Genomic DNA, 22,521 nt, shown 5'->3' on the forward strand with positions numbered 1-22,521 from the left:
GGTATATTTGGGGCGGGGGTGGGGAGCACAAAAAGGGTATGTGGTTTTGCTTTACTATTTATTCCTGCTCAAAGGGGGTGGGGGCAAGTAAAAAAAAGACATGTCTTCATCATCGTATTACTCGATGGTGACTAGACGTGCAGGCTGTATACAGCATTCTCTTCCAAATGGGGATTTGGGAAACAGCGTTGAGGAGGACTGATATGCAAAAGCTTATGGTTGTGCTCTCTGTCAGCCCCAAATATTTACTGAAGCTGGGAGAAGAAAAGGCAGACTTTCTTTTTTTCTCTCCCAAACGTGTGATTGTTTAGAACTCAAGTGCAACATCTGGAAGTCAGATATACAGAGAACAATTTATGGAGTGTGAGAGATTTGAAATATTCAGTGTCTTTTAGTGGGAACTCAACTTTCTGGGGCTGCTTTTTTTTTTTTTTTTTTTTTTTTAAGCCAGCACAAAGCAGGCAATTCTGAGATCTCCTTTGCCTCTCTGAATTAAACCCTTTGTGCCTGGGTCCCATAAACAATGTGCTTTTTAAAGGGGAGCCCCCTCCCAGCTCCAGCCTTTTTCTCCGGCGTGGGCAGCCAATCAGCTGCGCGGAGCTGCATAGCTGGACCGCTTTCCATTCTGAGTAGCAACAACGTACTAATTTGATGCACACATGGATGCCTCGCGCACTCTGCAAATTCATCACCCGCATCTTGCATTAGTCATCTGACGGACTGCCAAGTGTTTCATTTTCTTTCCATGTGACTTTATTATTACCACCTCTCTCCTCTCTTCCAAAAACCTCCCAAAAAGGGCGGCGGGGTGGGGGGCGGGGCAGGGAGAGGGCGAGAAATCCAGCAGACATCTAGCTCTGCTTTCTTTCCCAGCCACAGACAGGGTAGGGCTGATAATGCACTGATGCGTTGATGGCAGCCTTGCAGAGCTAGACCTACATTTAACTTGCAGCTGCCTCCCGAGCCTCCAAGATGTCCACGCCCTGGGTGACAGGCGGCGGGGCGCTGCCCTGTGCTCCCCCGGCTCTGCTCGACAGCAGCACGCAGTGAGAGCCTCGCCGCCGCCGAGGAGCAACTCATGGTGCCTCTGCTTTGTTTTAGTTCATCAAATTTCTACGACTCATTAGGCACTTTGCCACTGCTCTTCTTCCTCCTCCTTCCGCCTCCCCGCCCCCCCGCCCCCCAACCCCCACTATTTTTTTCTTCCTGTCCCTCATCGTGCCGCCCTAACTCTAGCTCCCGGTTCCGTTTTTGACAGTAACGGCACAGCCAACAAGATGAACGGAGCTTTGGATCACTCAGACCAACCAGACCCAGATGCCATTAAGATGTTTGTCGGACAGATCCCCCGGTCGTGGTCGGAAAAGGAGCTGAAAGAACTTTTTGAGCCTTACGGAGCCGTCTACCAGATCAACGTCCTCCGGGATCGGAGTCAGAACCCTCCGCAGAGTAAAGGTACAGAGCGCGGGGCGGGGGTCGCCAGGCGTCCAGGTGGGCGTCGCGGGGCGCTGGGGCAGCCCGAGCTCCCAGCCTGCTGGAGGGCGGGCGGGCAGGCAGGAGGGCTGGAAGCAGCCGGTGCTGGCGGCCTCTGTGCTCCAGGGGCTGCTCCCGGCTCCTCCCCGCACCCCCGCCCGCCCGCCCGCTGGGACAGGTTGGAGGCGGGAGGGAGGGACCGAGGCAGGGCGGGAGCGCAGAGGCTCGGTCCAGGCGCGTGATCGTGATCGCTCCCGGGAGGTCACTTTCTAGGCAGCGCAGCCTCTGCTTGGGCGGGGTGGCTGCTTCTCCGAGGAATCGCGTTTCTCAGCCTTGTATTTCAGGACCTAACTCTTCCCACCCTTACGTGCCCAGGATTGCCCATGTCATTACAATTGCATTTCGCTTTTCCATAGCCTGTGGGGACCTCGAAGTACCTTATACACAGTTAATGATGCCACTGGTGCGAGGGAGAAAAGGCTCCCTTGAAGGAGGGACACCCATTCCTGGGGGTCAGGTGGGGACCATGAGGTAAATCTGCCTTTTGGAGCTGGGAGCAGCACCCTAGCGGCCTGACATAGTTAGGACACCTTCACAAATGCTTAGGGTTACACCCTTATCAGTGTTGAGATGAAGGTGTAGGATCTGGTGGTTGTGAACTGCCTCCATTTTAAGATGACGGTGATGGGGGGCAGTGGGTGCCGTTAATGAAATAGAGACCCAGAAACCATTGTGAGGGGTGCCCTGGAGTCTTACTCTGTAAGCTCTCCGCAGACCGAATTTAATATATCTACTCTCCTGCTGCCACTTGGTCTCTGTTGCTGTTTTAACCTTCTTGCTTTAGTAAATTTTTTCCTTTCTCTGTTCTTGATCTCTCAGTCTCTCTGCTGAGGAGTCCTCTGTTGTTCTGTGGGCCTCACAGTTTCTTTTGCTCTGTGCCTTGGTGTTTCTGTCTGGCATGTTATTTTATTTCTATGTTGCTTCTCCTAAGACCTCTGAAAGCATCACTTGGCTTATATATACACTTTGGTTGGGTACATGAACATTGGCACATTCTTTTTTCTCTAAGCCTTTTCCTTACTGGCAAGGTGAAAGGATAGAACTAGGAAATCTTTAAGACTGACATTCTGTGACTCCGAGAAATGCTGGGCTGCTCCTCTTGTTCCCTGTCGTTGCCAGGGTCTGGCAGGACTTTGGAAGCCTCTTAAGGAACTGAGGAGCCCCTGGCCAGTACTCCTTTTAGGAAGGTGGACATGCATGTCTTCAGAGTGTGTTTGTAACACTCTAGTTTTCCAAACATAGTAGCAAGGTTGTTACAAAAAGCACATAGAATGTTGTCACCACTGACTTGATTGTCCCATTATTTGAAACATAGAAAAATCAGATAACTGAAAATCTGCAGATTTTTAAACTTCACAAATGAGAGCAATATTAAATACCTTTATTGGACATATTCTCATACTGGTTACCTACATGTTTGCCAAATGGAGATGACTAGAGTTTGTTTTAATGCTTCCATGGTATGCTGTTGAGGAAAGACAATAGACTAGAGCTAAGAAAAATTAATAAATTTAAAAATAACCAAATAAGGGCTCTCTCACCAGCCAGAATGTCACCCAGGGAAAACTAGACCAGAGGCAGTAAACTATGCTTTAGAGAAATAACCACAATTTATCCTTGACCAGGAAAATGTGACTCCAAATGTTGGTTTATCAGCATTTTTTAAAATTACGTTTGACAGAGTGTCAGAGCTCACTTACTGTTACGGTGCCTGCTTCCGGGACTTTCGGCCATGGAATACATGTATCTTACCTTGGCCAAAAAGACCTTTTTCCCAGTCAGGTACATACCTGTGTGTGGCCTAGTTATTCTCCTATTGTCTCTCTCTTGCCCAGATGTTCCTATGAGCAGCAGTTTCTACCTGCCTATATCTGAGACTATACATTTTGTTGACTTCTATTCACTGTATCTGATTACTAATTTGGCGAAAATAGTTTACAGAAGCCCACGGTCTGCAGAAGGAGAAGGGAGGCCCGATGAGGGAAGTTTTTTTGAGTACATGCCGTGTATCTCAGACCCTTTGTCAGGAGCTTTACATGTGTTCTCATTTTGTCGTTACCAAAATCCAGAAGGTATGTGGTGGTAGTCACATTTTACAGATGAGGAAACTGAGGCTCGTAAGAAGTTAAGAAACACAGCCCCGTTTGCCCAGCTGTGAAGTGACAGAGTGGAGATTTGGACACGGTCCTTCTGTCTTCATGGACTACACCATTTTGTGTCTCCATGAGGTGACACTGCAGAGCAGCTGTGTTGTGCTGTGTTGCAGGGCTGGGTCAGGGGCAGTCTCCTTTACTTAAGTGTTCCCCAAGTGAAAGGAAGAAATTTCAGTCTTTAAGAATGAGTTGATTTCATTTGTGTCTTTGTGTTTAGTTTTTATACTCAGGGGTTTAGATTGTACATCAGTCCCACCTCATGATATCATGGGGTAGGAGTTAGAGATGAAATCATTCAAATCTTACCTTTGGAAATACAGGTCAATTCCCATTACTGTGAACTCCAAGTCTCACATCAAATATTGCTTAAAGTATGTGGGCTGTCAGCCAAAGCTTGAAAGAGCTTTTGTTATACAGACATCTCTGTTGTCAAGGTATTTGTCGTGATGGGATTTGAGCTGTATAATGACATTGCTCTCGGAGGATTACAGCCCTTAGCCGCTTACCTAGAGAGAGCGACAGCCCCCACTTTCTTCTTGTTGATATGTATGCATGCCATTATTATTTTGCCTGTTTACATGTAAAATAAGACCTCACATTTACTTTGATTCAGACTTTGTCAGCAGAGTACAATTATCATGTTTTCACAGGGCTGATGTCAGAGTCTCAAAAACTAGAATTACTGAGGTGGTTTGGGTTATGTGAGTGAGGCTTTTGGAGGGACCTTGATTCATGGCCTTTCCCATGTTGATGGTCCCAGGCAAAGAGACAGTCAGTCTGTTACCTAATCCTGGTGAATTAGATTTTCCCCCTCACTTTCAATTTCACTTCTGTTTGGTTGTGAGGCACAAAAACTTGGTCATACTTGTGAAATCATCCTTTCAGGGTTCAAGCCTGAGATACCTATATTCTCACTGTAGGGGCATGTATTGACCAAGCAGGCTAAGTAACTCTGGGGACTCTGGCTCAGTAAACTCTCTCCCCCTTGAGGACTTTGGAAGAGTGTGTTTTATTCAGGGTTCATCTGTTTTGTCTATAGATCGTGAGCAATACCACAGAGAGTTAAGAACATGGCTTCTGAAATTGGAGAACCCTAAATTTAATTTCTGGCTCTGCTGCTTCCTTGCTACGGGCCTTGGGCATGTTACTTAATCACATCTTACAGTGGAGGCGGTCCTTGTAATGTTGCTGTGTGATCAGGTGATGTGCTCTCCACAGTGCTAGGATACAATAGGAGCTGGTTAGGGCGGTCATGATGATCATAGTTATTGTTAACTTCATCAATGTGTCTAAGAAAAAAACTCGTAACAGGGACAAGAAGGCATGTCCACAGGTAACTCTCATATGAAAGAACATGAGCTAAGAGTAAATGAGTAAGAAAGAGATGGGCTTACTGGAGCCATGGAAATTGAGCAAAGAAATGAATAATTCGCAGCTTATGGGAGAAGAAAAAGATGGCATCTTTACCAAATCTTGAAAACAATAGTAGGATTTCAGTAAGTAGTCATGATGAACATTACAAATGGATGGACTGGCCTGCTTCAGGCATGCAGGTGCGGAAGTGCAGGGCAAATTCTGGGAACTGTGAATTCTCCCACAGTTCAGAGGAAATGGGAAATACATGACATGAAATAGAGGAAGGGAAGGTCACGAAGCCTAGAGCTATAGGCTAGAGCAACTCTTAGCAGGCCTTCATTCCCAGGCTGAAGGATTTAAAATTCCCTTGTTAGACTATCAAGGCTCTAGGAATATTTTCACAATAAGAGGCTCAGAGGCTGGTGCAGTGTGTTGACTTGGGTTGAGGTCAGGATGTCTTCTGTCATGGGAATGGAAGGGGAGGCTGAGGGACAGATGTGACAGTGGAAGGAAGAGGACTTGATAACTAAATTGGGTCAGTGATGACCAGGAGGCTTTGGCTTAACTGGGAGAATTGGGAGCACAGTCATCAGTGGTGGGAATGGAGGAGAGGAGCATTACGTTCAGTTTTGATTGAGTTGAGTCTGCAGTGTCACAGAAGAGTCAAGGATGCAGCGCTAGAAAAGCCATGGGATTTGGTGACTGGGAGGACCCGAGAGCACTTCAGAAGAAGGGTAGAGGTTGTGGGGAAAGGAAATGCATGGATATATGTGTGGGTTGTGAGTGTAGATGTGCCTTTCTAGTAGTCTGGCGTGAAGGGAGAGGAAGCTTAGACATGCAGTTGGTTTGTTCAGCAAATGATAAGTTGTACGGCAAAGGAGATTGTGAAAATGTGAAGTAGCCATGACTCTGCCTCAGGCCTGTGAAAGGGTGGGAAGATACTTCATTTGAGACAGAGGGGCATTCAGGAGGAAGTAACAACACAAAGTTTCAGAAGTAGGAGACACTTCATACAGGCACCTGCCCTCAGTCTTCTCAGTAAATCGGAAATTTCTTAAGTCTCAGTGAATTAAAGACTTAAAAGGAATGGAAAAGGTTGAAAATGACTGCTTTGGGAAATTGGGTGGAGAGTGGTAGAACTGTTGAAGAACAGGGAGAGGCCGGTCACACTTAGATCATGTCCATCTGGAGTGGGCCCTGATGGTTGTGGTTCTGGGACTGTTTATACCTGAGTGAGGAAAGAAACAGAGTCATAGAGAACCGGGAGTTGGAGGTGATCAATGCAGACATCATAGAAGGCCAGGAAGGGTAGCAGATGTGCTAGAATGTTCTCTCGAAGGTCTGAAGTAGAGAAGCTGGTAATGCTGAAAGACAGCTTCTGGTCCAGGAGGAGGAGGAGGAGGAGGAGTTGAAGGGTTGGCAGTTGAGGTTCAATGGGAGAAGTTGGCAGATAAGGAAATTGTGTTCCAGCGAGACCATACTTGGAACCTAGAATCAGTAGATAAATTATGTGCTTTGGATCATCGCTCTCTTAATGTGTTAGTTAATCAGAGTTACAATCCGAGATCATAGCACCCTGAGAAAGCGTGTTCTGTAATGAACACTGTTTAAATTTTTCTAAACTTAAATGGTTAGATACTGTCATTCTGATTTTATGGAAATGAAAACTGAGTGATAGATTTAAATCACTTGGCATTTGAGATTAGAAGGTAGGAAGAGCACCTTAGACCTAACCAAATGTCTTGTTGATCACATTTTACTGGGCTCTCTTCTGGCAACTTCTCAGCTCAAAAAGAAACAGAAAAGGGAAGTGGCTTTTGTTGACTATCACTACGTACCAAAGGAAAAACTTCCTTTTTTCTTGCAGTGTGTTGGGAGGTCATGGCATAACTGCTGTGCACCTGCAGCCCAACAGTGCTGCAAACCAGAGCTTTCTGGATAAAACAGAAATTGCATTCATGACTCCTTTGGGAAGGGTTATTACCTTAAGTTTCACAAGAGCAGCCTTTGTGGGGATTATGATGCTCTTGCTGTTTCAGCCTCGTCTTGGTCAGGCTGCAGTGAGGGTTACACTGGGGCTGGCCCAGCTGATCTTAGAATAGGGTGATTAGTTGTTTCTCTCTATCTTAAAGGCTTTACTTCAGTTTTCAGGAAGTCATTAGTAAAGTCTTAATTTGTCTCAATCTCTGTCTAGTTCAGTACAATGGAAAAGTTTCTTGAGAATCAGACTAGACTGCTGGGGAATGAACAGGAAGAAGGAAACAGGAACAGGAGAAGCATAAAGACACCAAAGACTAACTTTACTTATTTCAGAATTGGGCCGAGGGTAGCCCTAAATCCAGAAGTTTCTTCTGTGCGATGGTAGAGTGAGGGTAGGCCCTGGAGAAAAGGACTTAGTACTGGTATTTATCATGGCCAACTTGTGCAGAGAATGAGCCTTGCTTTCTTTATCCATGAAGTAGAAATAATACCCACTTCCCAAGTTGCTTTACATGTTCACTAAGATAACAAATGTGTGAGTGCTGCTGGCATGGTCTAAAGAGGGTTGATTATCTTACAAACCATTTGTTTCTTCTTTAAAATGTTAAAGGTTTGTAGGGAACTCCCTTGGCCGCTTTATGGAGGACTGGAGTGGGGAGGGTCATTTTCATGTTTCACGCCTTTCCTTTCTTCCTAAAAACATGTCAGAAACTTCACTTAAGTAATAGAAGGACCTGGGAGCCTGTTTATTTAAGCAATGTTATCTTGAAATCAGGAATTAAGAAAGAATTCAAACTGCAGGAAGATGAACCTACACTGCATTTTAATGCATGCAAGTAGGGAATAGGATTTCTGTCCTACATTTCTCGAAAACCAGGGTCACTGCCCTAGATTTTCTGGGACAGCCCCGGTTTTGGTGCTGCCTCGATGGCCCACAGGAAGGGCATCTCATCCTGAATTAATGTTATGTTAACAGAAGGCTCTGTGTTACTTACTGTGACATCCTTTCATTGTTGGCTGACCGACCTATGGGACAAACATAAAATGCAGTCAGAATTTTTATATTCATGCAAGCGGAGGATCCTTATCGCATCCTTGTGAAAGGTGGCTTCACTGCCTACATCATACATCTATATTAAAAGATATAACAATTCATTTTATGAAATGCAATTTTAAAATATTTTGACTGATACTGACTCTAGCCATTGTGCTGATTGAGATAAAGCCAGGGACAAAGGTTAAATAAGCCTCCTTTAAGTTATAGGAAGAAGGATTCCCTTTAAATGCCCCATACTCTGGTGATGCCGAGACTGTGCCCGTCAGTCACAGTGCTGAATTTCTGTGACTTCTATCAAAGGGCAGCGTCTACCCTGGCAGATAATACCTCTCATGGGTACATTTTGATCCTTACATCTCTGGAGAGAAGAGGAGGAAGAAGGGGAAGGAGGGAGACAAAAAAAGACCGACAGAGCGAGCTAATATCAAAGAAGAAAAGAAATTACTCATGGCTGCTTTTAACCATTTTGTTTTCTTCTCTTCTGTCTGGGACATTAAGACTTCAGCTAGTCCCCAGTCATCTTTTCCCCGGTAGCTTTGCTTTTCTGGAATTAAAGTAGCAGAAGAATAAAGAAAACAGGCGCTGGATGAAAGGAGAACAGACTTCTTTGGTAGAAATGTGACATGAAAAGAAAACCCAGGGTTTCGCGGCTTCTGTTTGAATCCCTCCAGCACGTATTGCAGGTTGATTGAAAAAGTAAAGTCTAGGTGATCTCACAATTTGCATTTGCCACTGAGTGCATGTCTAGGTTTCCTGTCTAGAAGCCTCACTTGCCTTTTTATTTGCACCCAGCAAGAAGAAGATCGCTCCCCACTAGAGATGCCTTACCATCAGTCACCCAGTTGTACCACTCTGGCTACCATACCGTGGGACATTGGGCAGCCAGTCCTTTGGAGAGGACAAGTCCAGTTTCCTGGCCAGAAGGAGAGGTGCTCTCAACAGGGTGATGCTGTTAGTTGCTCTGAAACACACACATATTGCCTCAGAGCTGCCTTAGCATGACCTACCTGCCCTTCCTCGCTTTCGCTCCAGAGACCCCAGATAATCAGGCGTTCGGGTTGAAAGGTTTACTTGCTGCCTCCTTCATGCTCTACTTCTAATGAAAGTTTAAAATTAACCATAGTTAAGTTATATTTTAGAAGTGTTCAGAATTCTAGCATTAATTAAAAAATCATGACATACCTTTTGAAGAAGTTTATTATCTTGAATAATTCCAACCATGGTGAAATGTAAAACACCACTAGTATAATTAGTACCGCTTTTTGTATCTTATGTTAGTAGATTCTTAAAAGACTGAATTTTCATCCTTGGACATACAACCCCAGATTCTAACCTCATCATAATTTCACTGATTCTGAGGCCATCCATTCTCCTGCTTCATTATCTAATATTGGGTGGGCCAAACCTTCTGCAAGAACAGCTCACAGGCATGCGAGGGTGTGCAGCCATGAATAAGTACAGAATAATCATTATGATCTTCGAAACCATCAGAACCTAAGAAGAAATAGAAAGATAATTGACCAAAAGGGAAAAAGTGGAAACTAGGCTAAAATAAGATGATTTAGCGACAGATTGACATGGGTTTATATATTCTGAAAATAGAAATAATGACGGTAATGTGTTGGGTTCTGAGACAGGAGAATTGAGGATGTTCCGACCCATACTGAGAGATTCCATGGGGAATCAGTCAGCCATAAGGTTATCTGAGTGATGTATATTAGGTGTAACACTAAGGAAATTTGTAGTGCACTAGACCTCTTACCTATATTAAAGAATCAAGGTCTTCAAATATGTCTTCAAATATTTCTACATTTGCCTCGATGAGTCGTTGTTACAGGGAAAGGAATGCAAGAAGAAAAAGGCGTGTGTGAGCTGGTGGATTAGGCTGTACAGGAGTTTCTCAAAGCCTGAGTCACATAGACAAACACAAATAGCAAGCAGAGAAGTGAATTTTGCTGTAAATGGAAAAAGGGGCTAGTTAGCTACACAGGGGAGTGCTGCAATGATAAAGCCAGTGGGTCAGATGGTGAGGATGGCCTTGGAAACACTGCAAGGCCATGTTTTTTGGATCAGCATTTTTTTTTCATTCTCTATGTAAGTGACAGATGTGTTTCTAATCCAGTATCCACATTCCGACATTAATTCACACTGGAGAAACCCATAAGATACACTGTGGACAGTGATCAGTTTGAAGAATAAAGGAATATAATTTCTCTATTTCTACTGGAGGATCATAAATAGAAATTAGGGAGAAGAATCAAAGGGCCGAGAGAATATTCACTCACCACACGATTTAACTGACCCAGCATCTGATCATTATCAAATATGTTGGGCTATGTTGACTTTATTGCTTGTGTAGGACAAATTCTGCAGCTTAACCCGCATGTGGGTCAAGACCTGTCTCTTCATAGCAGTCTTCCAGCATTGTCTGCATTTACTAAGTTCATGAATTGCTGCTATTTTGTTGCCTTTTTAGCTTTAGGTGAAAAAATGGTTCCCAAACTACTATAGTTTAATGGGAACTGCATCCTAGTCAAGTAAAGAAATACGCAAACATCAGGGATGGGGAGGAGCACAGGAAACAAGGCCTTCAACAAGCTAATGGTCAGAACTGTCCCCCCCCCCAATGCTAAACGTTCCCAATGATGCATCAGACACCAAGTGTTATGGAACAGGTAATCTGCCACTTTTCACAAAAAGCTTTTTAGCTCCTAACTAGGCCACTGTGCCTGATACTCGGAAACGTTGTTGAAGGATATCAAGGAGATGGAGGGAGTTCCAAAGGAGAGCAGCATGAATCGCAAAGGTCTGGGAAGGTGAGCCCACATGGAAAGGTCTAGGAGGTTAACTTAAAAGACCTGAGAGCATTGAGTCATGAGAATGAAAAGAGGGAAAGGCTGTAGCAAGACATTAAAAGGAGGGATTGTGTTCTCAAAAAAAAAAGAGAGAATATGATTGAAGTTTTGAAGACGCTAAAGTGCAGAGTGAAGCTATATATAGATAAGCTCTTTCAATTAATGCTAAACCCTGGGATACTGCTGCTGATGTTTAAAACGTTGGAACGGCAGGCAACGTGTAGAGTTTGAGCCAAACTTTTACAGAGAAGCGGTGGTGAACTTAGAGCACGTTACGAAAGTTAAGGAGATGGTGAGGCAGCTCCCTCAGCAGTCCCCAGGAGGGGGCCTCTGGCCAGCTCTCGCATAGGCTTAATGCAGAGCCCTTTTGTAACAATGAGTTAAGGTGAGGGTAGCCTTCAAAGCCCTGGGTCCCTTTTAGTGTTGAACTGAATATAGAACAGAAACGATGAAAAATGTGGTGCCGGCAGCTGACACAGTGTTTACCAAAGCACCAGTCATGGGGCAGTAGACGCTTCTGGGTGCCTACTGTGTGCAAGGCATCATTCTTAGTGCTGAGAACATAAAGATGAGCAGACCATGTTCTTTGCCCCAGAAGGAGAGAAAGCATTGTCTGTAGTAAAGAGAGGAAAGCCACAATTACCTTGAAATGTAAAACTGGCTTCAAGTTGGCCATGTCCGTTGCACACATGCATGCACGTATGTTTTCTGTTTAGCAGAGAATGCACTAAAGAGCATGACCATCCTGTGCTGTTCATGTAATAAAGATGAAGTGAGAGAACATTAGAGGAACCAAAGCCATGTGATGGTACGCGTCTGATGTTTTTCCTTTCAGCGACATGCCGGAATCTCCTCTTTCCCCTTTTTCCCCTTTTTCTTCATTTGATTCCCCTCCCTATAGGGAGTTTAGGACAAGAAGAGGCTAAAGTTTCACTGAGCCTTTCTGAAGGTTCTCCATTAAATGCCAGGAAAGAAAGTGCAGGTCTCTTATTAGCATAATGAAGGCATCAGCATTGCATCAGGCTGGTCCTCGTACCCTTTTCCTTGTAATGGTGTTTGGTGTAGGGTCCTGAGGAAGAGCCGCCAGCCCCTACCTGATGGATCCACATCCCCTTGGCACCAGAGAGTGACCGATAGTGTTAACCGTCATAGGAGGCATGTATGTATGTGTGTAGAACTCTCATGTGTATTTTAAACTTTGCAATAGCCCAAAGTTAATTTGTTTCTTTGCCATTTGCTTATAGAATGTTGAATGTAAGTTGCCTAGGACGGTGCCTGGCATATAGTGGAAATTGAATAAAGGCTGCTAGGTGGTATAGGCTAGATGGACTAGAAAACTGTACAGCCGCAGACACTTTCAGATGTTCTCTTTGCTGCAGAGAGACCTTTCTGTGTGCTTTGTTCAAAGTTGACAGTGTGGTTAAACTACCATCAACAAGACATTACTTTTGGGTAATTTTTTCAGTGTTTATCCCCATTCCTTTATCCTCTTTTCCATAGCCTCTTTTACTGCAAGCTACACTCCGTTTGAAAGATGGTGGGTTGGCGTTAGAGTGGTGTTCTGTGGCCAGTGGAGGACGAAGCTTGCTCACTTTAATGCAGGATCTCTCAGCATCCTGTGCTAACTATTGGCAGGAAGGTTATTTCAGTGAGACGCTGGTTCCTTCTCACCCCGCACCCTGCCTGGAATCACCCCTGGTTGCGGAAGCCTATATAGGGTAGCTCATTTGGACAAAGTATTGTTAAGATGGTTATTAGAAGACTCGCAACTTAGAAAAGGAAATAAACATGTTAATACTAGCTTTCATAAATACTCCTCTCGAAAAAACACCACTTTCTAAAAAATTCAGATTACTAAGGCATCCCCTACACAGAATATTTAGTAGGGAGGTGCTAAAACTGATAGCAATTCTGAGTAAGTTTCTTCTCATGTAGTTAATGCAGCATAATGAAAGAAATAAAAGTCCTTATTTTTTTACTTTCTGTGCTGCTGCTTAAATATTCTCCTTTGAGTCAGGTTAGCTTACCTTGGGTGTTTGTATTTTGTTGACTTATGTTTGCATGTGTGAATTTAAAAAAAAAAAAAGAATATTAGGTTATTAAAAGGAGGATATGAACCAAAATGTTGGCATGAATTAAGAAAAATCAGTGAAGAACCATTGCTTAATTTGTACACCTCCCTGCAGTGCTGGAAATGAACTTTTTCTTCGCGTTCCCATGAGGCAGGGAGAAAACAGACCAGCATGGTTTCACTTTCCAGACGGAATGAAGTACCTCAACAGCAAAGAAGGAAATAGGGGCCTTCGTTTTTTAATCCTCTGTAAGATAGTCAAGGCTTGTCCAGTAGAAAGTTAGGTTTTGTAATAAGGGACCATTTTGCCCTTTCTGTTTAGGATTCAACAATTGCTTGTTGAGTTGGGGTGAACATGCTGTGAACTCAGGAACGGCTGAGGAGGGCCTTTCTCTGCCTGCCCTACCCAGAGCATTCTCTCTAACCGCGTGGTGGAGGCTGTGGAGAGGGCTGTAGGCAGTGGCAGTGCCCGTCACTCTCTGGGTGAAGCCAGTACGTCCTGGTGGTGGCCTTGGGAGACAGCCCTCGTGAGGCTCAGTAAGCCGCAGCCTAGATTGGAACAACGTGACTGCCTGGTAGGAGAAAGGAGATGACATCTGAAAGGAGGGTTTAAGGTGTTTGCAAAGGGGTCAGATCCCTACACACGAAACGCTGCGGTCACAGCTGCTGCCATGCTACCTGCCACGCGCCCTGGCCTGTGTCAGCATGATGGAGTCGGCAACCTGGTTAGGCGCAAAGAGGAGATGCGCATTCTGTGCCCAGTCCTCGCTCCCCTTTGCCAACCGGGCTGCTGAGTATGATGCTCCCTTTGTGAAGTGGACATCTGTCTAATGGGAACTGGACGGTGACCACCAGTCCCTTTTACACAGGCCACCATACAGCTGCCAGGTGGCGCTGGCTCTTAGCTGTTCTGCAAGTCCAGCACGGGGTGTATTCAGCTCTAGAGGTGGCAAACCCGGGGCCCTTCCACCAGGCCCGTTCCCTGCAAAGGAAGTGCTTCCGAGAGCCAAGACTCTGCTCTAACCTCTGTGAAGGAAGAAAAAGACTTAGGGAAAGGTAATGAATAAATTAAAGACACACTTTTGTAATTGTATATTTTAGGCTTTCCTCTCTCCCTAATTGTGCTCTAATCTGTACTTAGGAGTACAGTTTTTTAAGTGGGACATGTCAGGCTTTTATGCCACAGCTTAAACTCCAAGGCAAATGTATGTGTGACAGCTTAAGAGGCGAAAAGAAGAGTCTTCGTCAAATGGCAGAGTTTGATTGTTTAACCTAGACTAATCAGTCTTTGGAGGGCCTGCCACGTGTCTTCCAGACGGCTAGAATGCTCAGGAGATAAGAGTGGGCCTATCTCTCTGTGGCTTTCTCCCCCTGCATTAGCCGCAGAGCTGCGTGAGTCTATGAAAACTCATTGGTTGGGCTGCCCTAGCAACACAGAATGCTGTGCTGACACATACTCCGTCACATGTTTGCGATGAAAATGCTGTATTTTTAGAACACTTCAAAGTCAGGAAGCCGTTAAACCACGCTGCATCCTCTCTTGCCCTCTGGCCACTTCCTCCACACCCCCAGGAACATTGCCCCCATTTCACAGAAAAGGAGCCTGAGACAAAGATTAAGTGATATTTTAAGCAAAGCTGATAACTCCAGGGAAAATTGCTGATCGAGTCTCGAAATCCAGCACATCCTTTGGAGTAATTTTTAATGCTTTCGCATCTTTTACCTAAGCCATGTGTGTTCCATATGACCTTAAATCTAAGCCCTAATACTGTATATGGAGTTCAGAAGACAACTTAGTCTCCCATTTTCTTTCCTGGCATTCATTCAAATAAAAATAGGCACATAATACTGTTCTGTTAAAAAAAAAAAAAAAAAAAAATCAAAACTTCATGCACACCTTGCAAATCTTTTAGAATTTATGACACTTATTAAGTATCTTTATGCAAATAAAGATCAAAAGTCCTATGAGTTTTTGTCACTTGCTGAAGGACTGTATCTTTTGTATCTCTGAAATTCGTGTGCCTAGCTCGGTGCCTGGCATGGAATAGCCATTGAAAATTAGCTGCAGATTGAATGAATCAAGTAAATGCTACCTCTCTCTGATTCACCACTAACTCACCCATTTTTACAGAGTTACTGTTCTGTGGAGCAGAGACAGCCTTTTATTCATTTGTAGGACATGTGTTGAGAGCCCTACGTGCCACGCAGTGTGCAGCGTCCCAGGGATACAAAGATGAGTACTGGGACATGATGGAGTGGAGTGGGGAACATGAGGGTGTGTGTGTGCCTGTGTTGGGGAGACAGCCTGTGACCATCTTCTTTTCTTTCCTCCCTGCCGAAAGCTCTGTGATCCTGTCAAGGTTAAGAACAACTGCATTGTACAAACGGGGGAAGGAGGGTCAGAGCTGTCTAGGTCGTATAGCCTGTTGCCAGGTGCCTGCTGAAAATCAGGTCTTAAAGTAGCAAAGCTGACGTGGTGCAGGTAACAGTCGCACTCACCTCCAGTTCTCAAAATAGTCCTAAACCAAAAAATGTTCACTCGGCCCCCCAGCCCCCTAGTCTTCTCTATCGGCAGACCCAAATATATAAGGCTGAGGTATTTCTAATGTGAGGTTCTGTTAGCCTATTGGTACTCCTCAGTCACTTGGGGCCAAAGAGGAAAACATAATAAAGAGAGTGCAAGAGTTTCTAAATTGTAAAACTCCACACCCATCTGAGCCATGATGTCTGGTTCTGTGCGTTTCCTGGTTTCGGTGAATCTCCATGTCTTGATTAGCTTTTGTCTACCCTTTGGCTACCAGATCAAATGCCACCTTCCCAGAAGGCGGCAACGGGAGTGAAAGGCAGTGAACCTAAAAGGCAGTGTGAGGTGGTGGTTGAGAACAGGGCGCTGGAGACTGGGTGCCTCTCCAGATCCCTCCTCCACCACCGCTTCTGTGACCCAGACTAGGAATTGACTTCCCCACGCCTCTGCTTCCTCATCTGCAGGATAAACAGGGCTGTTGAGCAGAACCGTTGAGGTCGTGGAAGCAGAGCAGTGACAACGATGTCAGGACTTGGTAAAACCAAGACCATACTCAGGCTTCTCCTGATGAGGAAACCCAAGTCCAGAAATGTGAAGGGAGCCCTTCCAGGCTGACACTATCTCCCAGTGACTGCTCTGGGTATAGCCTGCCATCCGAACAAATTAGCCTCTCAGTGAAAGCAAGATCAGTTCTCACTAGTATTGACAATCATAGTAATAACTAGTATTTCTCTGGAGTACTCGCCATGGGCTAGGTCCTGTACATTATCTTGTTAAAATATATCCTCACAATAATCCTGTGAGATTAATACTACTTATGGTGCCCATTTTACAGAGAAGAAAACTGAAACTTAGCAAAGTAACACATCTAGGTATGTGGCAGACATGGGATGGATGGATGGATGCATGCATGTATTTATTTATTTATTTATTTATTTATTTATTTATTTATTTAGAGACCAAGTCTTGCTCTGTTGCCCATGCTGGAGTACAATGACACGATCTCGGCTCACTGCAAGTTCTGCTTCCGGGGTTCAAGCAATTCTCCTGCCTCAGCCTCCCTAACAACTGGGACTACAGGCAGCTGCCAGTACGCCCCGCTAATTTTTGTGTTTTTAGTAGAGGCGGGGTTTCGCCATGTTGGCCTGGCTGGTCTTGAACTCCTGACCTCAAGTGATCAGCCTGCCTCGGCCTCCCAGAGTGCTGGGATTACAGCGGTGAGCCATTGTACCCAGCCCAGACATGGAGTTTAAACCTAAATATTTTGTTGGTAGCATCCCCACTTGTAGCCATGACATTGTCCTTGTTCTGGTTCCAGGGTTTCTGTAGTATGGAGCTGGGCACATCTCTCTGCCTGCTGTGATTGTCACACTGACGTTACCTCTCTCATTTCAAAATGAATACTCTTCTCGATTGTCAGTTGTCATTGATGTCTCTGTATTCGTACCAGTTAGCACAGTGTGTGGTAACCAATAGGTGCTTAATGTTTGTTGAAGTACATTGAATTATTCCTTCAACACTCCTTGGATTTCTTGCTCCCATGCCTGAGTCTTGCCATCTCCTCTCCCTAGAGGTGTCATTTCTTCTTCCTGGTTCTGGTGGTTTCCATTCTGGCCTTTCAGCATCCAGTGCATGTGCCTTTGCATCCATAATGGCTCTTCCTCCTGGACACCCCAGCAGAGTCATGGCCTGCTCTGCTGAAATTCCAGTGACACTGTGTACCCCCGTCACTGTGGACAGTACTTTGTGCCATTCTGCAGTTGCATACGCATTTGTCATCTCGAGCTCTTAAGCTTCTTGCACTGGGGCTATTTTAGTCCATTGGTATACATTATAGGACCTCATCAAACTTATTACAGTGCCTTAAAACAGTGAAGAACATTTGCTGATAGAGAGAATGCAAAACATTCAAGAGAAAGGGACATTATTTTCCCACCAGCCCGTATCCTGCCTTGTTCTTCTTTTCCTTTTCATGGCACGTTGACATAGAACACCCCGTTGCATTCCTGGTTTTGAATCAGCTGGTGGGCACTCCATGGAGCATGAAAAAATATTGTTTCAGCTGAAGCAATGGAAGTAAGAGAATCATTTTAGGGTGTCACTGTAGTGTGAAAAGCTTTGACATTTAAAATAAAATAAGGAAGGAGAAAAACAGTTCACTCTGTCATTGGAGTCTCTTGCCAGCAAGGGCTCCGAGTCCTCTGAGCAGCGTGCTCACCTGAAACCCCGCCAGATTTACAGATGTTTCCTTTGGCTCCACTGTGAAGAACCACACTGCAGTTCACAGGAACAATTCCATTCTGGCAGGAACTGATGTAACCGGGGAGCGGGGCAGCAAACAGAGATGACTTCATAGGTCCTATCCCTTTCTACTTTCCTAGATCCCGTAGCGCACACTGCCCTTTGCCTTTGGGTTTTCATCCATCACTTTATTCACTTAGTGCCAAGACATACAACCCTTTTATGAGGCTACGAAAACTCCACTTAGCCAAGTGCGTGTTTGGAGCTCTAAGACAATAATATACTTTGCCCCTAGTTGTGATCCTAGAGCTTCCCTGAAGGTCGTGTGTAGGTGAATGGAACTCTTCCAGACTTGGATTTTCTTCCTTTAAGGACTTGGATTATAACATGGAGGAAAATTTATTTTTAGGGATCAGAGAAGAATTCGAGTCGAGAATAACGAGGAAGAGGTATGAAGAGAAAATTAGAGTGGAGGTTCCAAAGGCTAGTGTTTCTCACTTCTCCCGTACCACCCCCTGTTTTAAGCTGCCCCTTTTAATTAGACATTCTGCCAGCATACAGCTTGTCCAAAACCAAACGCATTATCTGCTCTTTGGTTGGCCCTATTGTGTTAACGGAACAGTCTTCCTTATTGTCGCCCAGTCTCAAAATCTCCTCATTATCCCTGACTGCTGCCTTTCCTTTCTTTCACATCCAAATCTTGTGAACTTGAGCTTTTTTAATACCGCCGTTTTGTCCATTTGCTATTGTTATCACCATTGGTGCCACTTAGAATATCAAAGGGTTTTTTTAACAGCTCTGGGGAGACATAATTGATATGCGGTAAACTTCACGTACTTAAAAGTAAACAATTCGGTACATCTTAACATATGTATACACCTGTGAAATCATCACCACAGTCAAAATAACAAACACATCTATCACCCCTGAAAGCTTCTTCGCGCGCCTTGGCAATCCCTTCGGTCCTGGCTGCCCCGTGCCTCAATTACTGACCTACTTTCTGCTGTATGTGGTTTCCATTTCCTAGAATGTTACGTAACTGCAGCCATACAGCATGTGCTTTCTTGGATCTGGCTTCCTTTGCTCAACCTGATTCATCCATGTCATTCGTTGATTCCTTTTGATTGCTGAGTAGCATTCCATAGAATGGAGGTAGCTCAGCTCATCACCTCTCCTCTTGATGAGCATTTGGGTTGTTGTCAATTTCTGAATATTTTAAACAAAAAGCTGCTGGGAACATTCATGTACAGGTATTTGTAAAGTCACTTGCTTTTGTTGCTCAGCTAGACACCTTAAGAGTGGAATGGCTATATCACAGAGTAGGTCTATATTGAACTTCTTAAGAAATTGCCTGTTTTCTAAAGGGATTGTACCATTTTACTTGCCTACCAGCAATATCTGAGAGTTTCATTCCCTCCACATTCTCGCCAACACTTGGTGTAATCAGTATTCCTAATTTTACCCCCTCTAATCTGTGTGTAGTGGTATGTCATTATGGTCTTAATTTTACTTTGCCTGATGGCTCATGATGCTAAGCATCTTTTGATATGTTTGATTCGTGTATATCTATCTTCAGTTCAGATCTTTTGCTCATTTTTTACTTGGGTTATTGCCTTATTGTTGAGTTTTGAGACTTCTGGATATGCTCTTTATCAAAGTACTTCCCTAGATACACGTTTTGCAAATATTTACTGCTAGTTTGCTTCTTGTTATCTCCTCATATTTTTTAAAAAGCAGTTTCTAATTTTGATGAAGCCTTATTTATAAATTCCTTCTTTTACTGATTGTGTGCTTTTGGTTTTATATCAAAGAAAACCTAACCCAAGGTCATAAAGTTTTTTTCTATATTTTCTTCTGGAAGTGTTATAGTTTTAGGCTTTACATTTTAGTCTTTGATCTATTTTGAGTTAATTTTTATATTCAGCATGAGTTATTTATTGAAGTTCATCTTTTTGCATGTGGATATTCAATTGTTCCAGCACCATTTGTCCTTTCTCCACTGATTGCTTTTGTACATGTGTCAAAAATCAGTTTTCTGTATATGTGTCAGTTTATTTAAAGACAGTCTGACCTGCTCCAGTGATCTTACTTGTCTATCTTTGCATCAGTATTACATGGCATTAGTTACTGCAACTTTATCACAAGTCTTGAAGTCAGATACTATTAGTCTTCCAAATTTGTTCCTCATTTTCAAAGTTGTTTTGGCTATTCTGGAGTCTTTGTATCTCCCCATAAATTTTAGGATCAGTTGGACAGTTTTTACAATAAAAGCCTACTACAGTTTTTATAGGAAATGCATTGGATCTGTTCATCAATTTGGAGAAATTTGTCGCGACAAATTGAGTCTTCAAAACCATGAAGAGTTGTATTTCTCCACTTATTTAGGTCTTCTTTGATTTCTCTCACAAATGTTTTGTGGTTTGCCATGAACAGGACTTTCCATATCCCTTATCAGATTTATCCCTAGGTGTTTTATATTTTCCGTGCTCTTCTAAATAATTTTATTCTATTTCCTATTTCCAATTGTTTGTTGCTAGCATATAGGAATACAATTGATTTTTGTGTATTGATTATGTATCCTACAACCTTGCTGAACTCATTCTAGTAGCTTTTTTAAAGAGTCTGTTAGATTTTCTATGTGGATGGTCATGTCATTTGCACATAAAGACAGTTCCACTTCTTTTCCCATCTAGGTATTGTCTTTTCTTGCCTGCTTGCGCTGGGCAAAACTTCCAGTGTGGAGGTGAATAGAAATAGTGAGAGCAGACATTATTATCATGTTCTTGATGTTAGGGGAAGACTGCTTTTTACGCTGAAAAGTATGGTGTAATGTATAGGTTTTTCACAGATGCCCTTTATCAAGGACATTGCCTTGTCTTCCTATTTTGCTAAGAATTGTCATCAGGAATGGATATTAGATTTTTTTAATGTTTTTTCTGAGTCTATTGAGTTGATCATATGGGTTTTTTTGTCTGTTTGTAAATATGGTAAATCCCTTTTTTTTTTTTCTCTCCCAGACAGGGTCTCGCTCTGTTGCCCATGCTAGTGTGAAGTGATGCAGTCACAGCTCACTGTAGCCTCGAACTCCTGGGCTCAAGTGATCCTCTTGTTTTAGCCTCCCAAAGTGCTGGGATTACAGGTGTGCTTCACCACACCCAGCTGTATTGACTGATTTGGATATTGAGCCAACCTTGAATTGCTGGGATAAGTCCTACTTGGTCATGATGATTCCCTTCCCCCACCCCCGCCCCTCCCTGAGATGGAGTTTCACTCTTGTTGCCCAGGCTGGAGTTCAGTGGCACAATCTCAGCTCCCCACAACCTCTTCCTCCTGGGTTCAAGCAAGTCTCCTTCTCAGCCTCCGGAGTAGGTGGGATTACAGCCATGGGCCACCATGCCTGGCTGATTTTGTATTTTTAGTGGAGATGGGGTTTCTCCATGTTGGTCAAGCTGGTGTCGAACACCTGACCTCAGGTGATCCGCCCACCTCAGCCTCCCAAAGTACTGGGATTACAAGCATGAGCCATCGCACCTGGCTGGTCATGATGAGTTTGTTGGATTCTGTTTGCTGAAATTTTGTTTAGAATTTTTACATCTGTGTTCAGGAAGAATATTTTTCTGTAGTTCGTTTATAACTTCTTTGGCTGGTTTTGGTATAATGGCAATCCTGATCTCATGGAATGAATTGGGAAGTGTTCTCTCCTCTTCGGTTTCCTGGAAAACTTTGTATAAAGTTGTATTATTTCCTTAGTTGTATGGTAGAATTCATCACATAAGCCATCCAGGCTTCAAGTTACCTATGTAAGAAGGTTTTTTAACTGCAAATTGAATTTCTTTAGTACCTATAAGAATATTTAAGTTCTCTATTTTTCCTTGAGTGCACTTCTCCTTTCAAATCATATGTCCATTTACCCTAAGTTGTCAAATTTATTGTCATAAAACTGTGTATAATCCCTTAATATCCTTTTAATGTCTGCAAAATCTACACATAAAGACAGTTCTACTTGTCATCTCTCCTGATACTCCTGATACTGTTAATTTGTGCCTGCCTTCTTTTTTCCCTTTGTCTTAAAGTTCTCAGTTTTATTTGTCTACTAAAGAACTAGCCTTTGGTTTTGTCGCTTTTCTTTTTTTTTTTCTCTATTTCTTTGGCTTTTACTTTAATTTTTATTGTTTCCATTCTTTTGCTTATTTGGGGTCTAACTTTTATTTTTCTGATTTTTAAGGTGAAAGCTGAGGTTACTGATTTGAATTTCCTTTTTTTTTCCAAATGAAAGTGTTTATTGGTATATAATTCCTCTTAAGTACCATTTTACCTACATCCACAAATTCTGATATGCTGTGGTTTCATTTTCATTCAGTTGAAAATACTTTCTAATTTCTCTTTTGATTTCTTCTTTGACCCATGGGTTATTCAGAATATGCCATTTAATTTTCAAATACAGATTGAGCATCCCTAATTCAAAAATCCAAACTTTGAAATGCTCTAAAACCTGAAATTTTTTCAGTACTGACATGATGTTCAAAGGAAATGTTCATTAGAGCATTTTGGATCAGTTTGGGGATGCTCAACCAGTAAGTATAATGCAAATATTCAAAAATCTGAAAGGAAAAATCCAAAACATTTACGGGCCCAAGCATTTTGGATAAAGGCTCTCAACCTGTATTTGAGGGGCGCGTCGGGAATTTTTTCTGTTACTGATCTCTAGTTAAATTTCCTTGTGGTCAAGGAATATGCCTTGTATAGCTTGA

General features: G+C 43.4%; 1 protein-coding gene across 18 annotated transcripts in view; it reads left to right on the forward strand.

The window, feature by feature from the left end:
- Window positions 1-22,521, forward strand: part of CELF2 (CUGBP Elav-like family member 2) — an 866,203-nt gene that overhangs the window by 695,782 nt on the left and 147,900 nt on the right. For 16 of the 18 annotated variants that reach the window (XM_050802681.1, XM_050802670.1, XM_050802671.1 and 13 more), the window contains one exon: window positions 1,259-1,455. In XM_050802681.1, coding sequence (XP_050658638.1) covers window positions 1,278-1,455 — 178 coding nt within the window. In that variant the 5' untranslated portion in view covers window positions 1,259-1,277. Of the gene's footprint in view, window positions 1-523; window positions 1,082-1,258; window positions 1,456-22,521 lie in introns of those variants that run through there. The other 2 variants (XM_050802680.1, XM_050802677.1) reach the window with 1 other exon arrangement.

The sequence above is a fragment of the Macaca thibetana genome, chromosome 9 (genome assembly GCF_024542745.1).
Source record: "Macaca thibetana thibetana isolate TM-01 chromosome 9, ASM2454274v1, whole genome shotgun sequence".
NCBI lineage: Eukaryota > Metazoa > Chordata > Mammalia > Primates > Cercopithecidae > Macaca > Macaca thibetana.